Below are 5,959 nucleotides of genomic sequence, written 5' to 3'. Positions count from 1 at the left end.
ATATTTTGGGGGGCGAAATATCGCTGCCACGCCCTCCTTGGACGGGCTGTCCTGTTTTCTTTCGGTTTGAAGATTGGAGTATCAGTATGTCATTATAATGCACACTCATTAGTTCTACAGTAACATGACCCATTGAATAAACCGTACTCTCAAATTGTCATCTCTCTTCCGGGTACAGAGAATATAGGGCCTTTTTATATTAAATGTAATTAACCCAACGCACATTTTGCTTAAATAAAACATTAAGCTTTATTGAAATTTACAATGACAATACACACACACAGCTGAAAATTAGCTCCTGGAATTCCTTATCTATGTCCCAATAATTTACAAGTGCTCCCTTTCCTCATATTATTTCCTTCATAACCACTGCTCTGCCTTATTGCAAAAATCAAAGACGGAGGGCCTCCCAGCAGTCTAAGGCTTTGCATTGCAGTGCTAGCTGTGTCACTACAGATCCTGGTTCGATTCCTGGCTGCGACCGGGAGACCCGTGAAGCTGTGCACAATCGCGTCACCATCACGCTTTATTGACTCCTGTGGCGGGTCGGGCGCATGTATGTTGACACGGTCGCCAGGTGTACGTGGTTTCCTCCGACACATTGGTGCGGCTGGCTTCCAGGTTAAGCGGGCATTGTGTCAAGAAGCAGTACGGCTTTGCGGGGTTGTGTTTCGGAGGACACATGGCTCTCGACATTCGCCTCTCCCGAGTCTGTACAGGTGTTGCAGTGATGGGACAAGACTGTAACTACCAATTGGGGGGAAAAAGGGGCAAAAAAAAAGAAAAAAAGATGAAAGACAGAACCTATTAAAGAGAACTGGGCTGAATCTTAAAAGAGGCTTCTTCTCTTCATTCCCTTTCCTCCATCTGAACTGACATAAAATAATTGGACAAGTGAATTCAAATCTCTAGTAGGCACGGCAAGCCTACATCACAGTGCTTTCACCTATCCCATACGTGTCTCAGATCAGTGGAGAGGAAGCTATTTATACTGTTGAGACGCATCCTCAGGGTGAGGAGGTGTTGAAGGTGCTCCCCGGGGGTTGGAGGGAGGCGAATGGGGAGAAGTATTCGCGGGCAAACACAAATACGTCGCTCGGTTTCCGTAGTAACAAAAACTGCAGGAAGTCAGCCATCATAGTGCGGAGCTCCGGGTGCTGCCGCAGGTACGAGGCATGCTCCGCCTTCAACTCCTCCTGTAACACACACACACACGTCAGGTCATGTTGGAAACTTAGGGGTCAGTGGTTTAAGAATAAGGGGCTTGGGCAGTGTTTCCCTAGCTCAGTCCTGGTGACCCCAAAGGGTGCATATTTTGTTTTGCCCTAGCACTACACAGCTGATTCAAATAATCAAAGCCTGGTGCTGAGTTAATTATTTAAATCAGATGTGTAGTGTTACGGGAAAAAACTAAATGTGCACCCCTTGGGGTCCCCAGGACCGAGTCTGGGAAACGCTGGGCTAGGGTGAGAGTAGGGGTGAGGGATAGGGGGGTAGGAAAATACTAATATGTCACCTTTCTGTCCAGGAACATGGAGTGCATCTGCATGTCCTCCTCCCAGACCAGAGACCTCTTCTCAAACACAGGCTTATCATCCCTCACCTCTGAGACACAACACAGATATACAAACACATGTAAATAGGGGAACAATGATTTCTTGCACAAAAGATTCAATTTTGACAAAATGCAATTATTAAAAGTCATGTATTTGAATGTAATCGCCTTGGTTTTATATTATTTATTTTTTTCATTGTATTCACAGGAATGTCCCTATATTGTCCCTGTATTGATGTGTACTGTTGTTATTATTGTTGAAATAAATTTTAAAAAGTTGCAATTTAAATGTAAAAATAATTCTATTTAAATAGGGGAACACTCCTAATACTGTGTTGGTATGTTGTATCTTGGACGACTCTCTTCTCTGTATACATCAATGAGGTCGCTCTTGCTGCTGGTGAGTCTCTGATCCACCTCTACACAGACGACACCATTCTGTATACTTCTGGCCCTTCTTTGGACACTGTGTTAACAACCCTCCAGGCAAGCTTTAATGCCATACAACTCTCCTTCCGTGGCCTCCAATTGCTCTAAAATACAAGTAAAACTAAATGCATGCTCTTCAACCGATCGCTACCTGCACCTACCCGCCTGTCCAACATCACTACTCTGGACGGCTCTGACTTAGAATACGTGGACAACTACAAATACTTAGGTGTCTGGTTAGACTGTAAACTCTCCTTCCAGACCCATATCAAACATCTTCAATCCAAAGTTAAATCTAGAATTGGCTTCCTATTTCGCAACAAAGCATCCTTCACTCATGCTGCCAAACATACCCTTGTAAAACTGACCATCCTACCAATCCTCTACTTTGGCGATGTCATTTACAAAATAGCCTCCAATACCCTACTCAACAAATTGGATGCAGTCTATCACAGTGCAATCCGTTTTGTCACCAAAGCCCCATAAACTACCCACCATTGCGACCTGTACGCTCTCGTTGGCTGGCCCTCGCTTCATACTCGTCGCCAAACCCACTGGCTCCATGTCATCTACAAGACCCTGCTAGGTAAAGTCCCCCCTTATCTCAGCTCGCTGGTCACCATAGCATCTCCCACCTGTAGCACACGCTCCAGCAGGTATATATCTCTAGTCACCCCCAAAACCAATTCTTTCTTTGGCCGCCTCTCCTTCCAGTTCTCTGCTGCCAATGACTGGAACGAACTACAAAAATCTCTGAAACTGGAAACACTTAACTCCCTCACTAGCTTTAAGCACCAACTGTCAGAGCAGCTCACAGATTACTGCACCTGTACATAGCCCATCTATACTTTAGACCAAACAACTACCTCTTTCCCAACTGTATTTAATTTATGTATTAATTTAGCTCTTTTCCACCCCATTATTTAAAAAGAAAAAAAAGAAAAAATGTGTGCATATGTGTGTTTTGGTGTTTATGTACCTGTGTGTGTTTGGAGCGGGAGTAGCAAGAGCCTCATGGTCACAGGAGAGCCCACCTGCACTCGGCTAGCCAGATGCCTAAACAGGTGCAGGATATGACATCACACAAGTAGAAAGTGATGAGAGAGGCGGTCAGAGACGGAAGAGGAAGCGACACAACCCACTCCCTCTTTTTTTGTGTTTCAATGGAAGTCAATGAACTAAGTAGACCAGACCCAGCTGCTATCACATTGGAGTCTATGGGAGAGTCACTCCCCTAAGTAGACAGGAACTGACAATTATTTTCAATAGTAAATGGCCTGAGTGAACTATTTTTTATTTATCCACCATCTTTGGGGTGGTGCCCTGTATCTCGTTGGTCTGGTGGAAGTGATGTCATCTTACCCGTCAGGCAGGAAGTAGCAGTGCCACATGGCTGGGATGTCCTCCACCGAGTCGACCGCCCTCTCCACCCCAAACACCTCCACCACCTCCTCTCCCGCCGTCTGCTGCCTGCACCCCAGCTCCTTCTGACCACAAATAGACCACTCATTAACCAAAAACTGTGGACATTACGAGGTCGAATCAAACAAAAATGAGAACACAAAAAAAGTTATAGTACTGTAAACAAACTCATGCACACTTTCCAAAAAGAAGAAACTAAATTCTACTGTATAAGTAGGCTCACACACACATTCACGGACACACTCACATATGTGGAGGTGGATATGTGTGTGTCCTGGTCGAAGGAGAGGAAGGTCATGTTTTCCGGGACATTCTTCCTCAGAGCGAATACCCTCAGCAGCAGCAGGTTAGAGCCCTCGGACACGAACCCCTTCACAGAGGACAGAGGGTACGACAAGGTCTGCCTCCTAATCTCCTACACACACCCACCCACACACACACACAACAGGTTAGACATATCAGATAGAAATCCTTCTCAAAGAGCACAATGGAAAACACACTCTCTGCTCTCCTACCTCACACATACATTCACCTCCTCCCCCTTTTCTCTCTCACCTCTCCCACAGTGGTGATTTTGTTCACCACCAGCTGTCCATCATGCTGGACCATGTGACACTTCCTGTCCAATCGGTGGTCCTGAAGCTGAGAGCAGAGAATTAGCCTATGTGGAGTCGCCAGAAAATGCTCACGTATTGGTTTTCAGGGATACTGTATTGCTTTCCATGAAAAACTGAAGTGTGAACTCTGCTCAGGCTGATTACTACGCCTGCCACGTTAGGTTAGCTGAGAATTGGTGGGAATGTTATATTGTAGCGTTTTATATTTTAGTCTCATAAGGTTTTGTAAAATGGTCTAGATGGGTCTAGCCTGTGTAGACCGGTTTCAGGCAGTTTTACCTTGATGTACTCGTGGTGGTTTTGCTCCAGGGTCTCCAGGTTCAAAGAAACGTAGGCTGATTGGAAATAGAGACAGAGATAGTAATCACAGACTGAGAAAGACCAACACTCACACTATCCCCATCTCACACTTTCCCTCCCCTCTGTGTCCTGCCTCCCTTTCCCTATCTCCTCCCTCCTCCCCCCTGTCTTACCAGTGATGGCTGTACCACAGGGAGTGTTGTCAATAGCTCCATGGCTGTGTGCATGCAGCAGCAGGCAAGGCTGCTCCCTGCAAATGGTCCTCTCCACAGTCACCTTAAACTCTCCCAGCTCTCTGCCCCCCTCGGACACTGTCACCAGAGAGTCTTCAAACAGACACCGCTGCATCTCCGCAGCCTCTAAACACACACATTCACACACACACAATGAAAACAAGCTACAGCTAGGAGCAGGGCTACGATGAAAGAGGAACTTGAGAGTGCAGGTGCCAACACTCAGCTAGCTCTACTTAACTCACGTATGCTGGACAGAAAGGCGATGGCCTCGCTCGATGCTTTTAACTCCACGGCTTCCTCCGTCGTAGCAGTCTCCTCCATATCAGACTTTCAGTTTGGAGCTTCAGATACACGAAATCATTCATATGGGCAGTTTGCAAAAGCAGCTTACTACAACAGCAATAACAACAACACCACAGACTAGAGTTGGCAAACTAATACTGAGCTTGCTGGCTGAAGTTCATGTGATTGCAAATCATTCTATAAAGAAAATGTTGATAGAATCATTCAGAGAGCTCGCATGTTGTTACCTTATTTAGCTAGAAGTCTGGCAGAAGGTTAAACCAATCTTTTTTTTCCGCTGTTGCCGTCTGTCTGTCTCAAGAGCATTAAAAAAATTCACAATATGGGTTGTCATGGCAACAACACCTGACAGTCGAAGAACCATAAAGATCTTGTAAACGCGCAGAAAAATGGTTCTTGCGTAGGGATGACCAGGGATGTTCTCTTGACAAGTGCGTGAATTGGAAAATGTTCCTGTCCTGTTAAGCATTCAACCAAAAGTAATTGTTGGTGTCAGGGAAAATGTATGAAGTAAAAAATTCATTATTTTCTTTACGAGTCTAGTAGAGTAAAATTTGTCAAAAATATTAATATTAAAGTTAAGTACAGCTACCCCAAAAAACAACTAAAATTGGACTTTAAAGTATTTTTAATGACTTCACAATAGTGGTTTTGATGAATAAACAAGTTGTGGGTGTGTCGAACGTGCTCCATGGCTAAATATGTGGTTGCTTCAAGTTGTGTATTTACGGTATTTTATGTATTGCCTTGGAATCAAACTATTAGTTATAGTTTGTTAAACAGCTTACAGAAACAAAATCACAAAATGTAAACCTATCCCATCTTTGTTAGATATGTTAACATGAACCTGTTTGCAGTCCACATTATTCTATAATTGCATGGCTTCAATGTGGAAATGTTGAAGTTAACTGACTTGTTAAAAATAAAGTTGAAATAAAATCAAAAATATACATAGCGTTCGCACTGATATAACGTTAGTGGCTAGGCCTACTGTAAATTGCATTATGGCTGATCATGGACATGCCAAATGTCAATAAGCAATATTAAATTCATTATTGATAAAGCCTTAAAAAAAGAGCGAATAATTCTAATCAAAT

The 5,959-nt window shown here is 44.0% G+C and overlaps 1 protein-coding gene across 2 annotated transcripts; it reads right to left on the bottom strand.

Annotated features, from left to right (window-relative positions):
* Positions 1–664: 664 nt before the first annotated feature.
* Positions 665–5,209, bottom strand: LOC124009944 (ciliogenesis associated TTC17 interacting protein). 2 transcript variants are annotated; one of them, XM_046322199.1, is made up of 10 exons: positions 5,090–5,209; positions 4,802–4,900; positions 4,497–4,682; positions 4,303–4,358; positions 3,962–4,048; positions 3,654–3,821; positions 3,347–3,471; positions 2,964–3,040; positions 1,517–1,605; positions 665–1,196 (listed from the first exon to the last, which is right to left on the bottom strand). In XM_046322199.1, exons 2-10 carry the CDS (start codon positions 4,878–4,880, stop codon positions 1,008–1,010), a joined length of 1,056 nt encoding a protein of 351 aa, XP_046178155.1. In that variant the 5' UTR covers positions 4,881–4,900; positions 5,090–5,209; the 3' UTR covers positions 665–1,007. The 2 variants fall into 2 exon arrangements, with proteins under 2 accessions (XP_046178155.1, XP_046178156.1); XM_046322200.1 differs by having other exon boundaries at positions 3,347–3,468.
* Between the last annotated feature and the right edge of the window lie 750 nt (positions 5,210–5,959).

This window comes from Oncorhynchus gorbuscha, linkage group LG22, assembly GCF_021184085.1.
Source record: "Oncorhynchus gorbuscha isolate QuinsamMale2020 ecotype Even-year linkage group LG22, OgorEven_v1.0, whole genome shotgun sequence".
NCBI lineage: Eukaryota > Metazoa > Chordata > Actinopteri > Salmoniformes > Salmonidae > Oncorhynchus > Oncorhynchus gorbuscha.
This window is presented reverse-complemented; position numbering and strand designations above follow the sequence as displayed.

Bases quoted from the DNA above. Each gene is read 5' to 3' on its own strand.
- LOC124009944 (XM_046322199.1), bottom strand. From the start codon at position 4,880: ATGGAGGAGACTGCTACGACGGAGGAAGCCGTGGAGTTAAAAGCATCG. The intron at 3,041-3,346 runs GTAAGATGACAT...GCACCTGTTTAG, and splicing joins TGCTACTTCCTGCCTGACGG to GCATCTGGCTAGCCGAGTGC. The intron at 1,606-2,963 runs GTACATAAACAC...GTTGTGTCTCAG, and splicing joins CCCGCTCCAAACACACACAG to AGGTGAGGGATGATAAGCCT.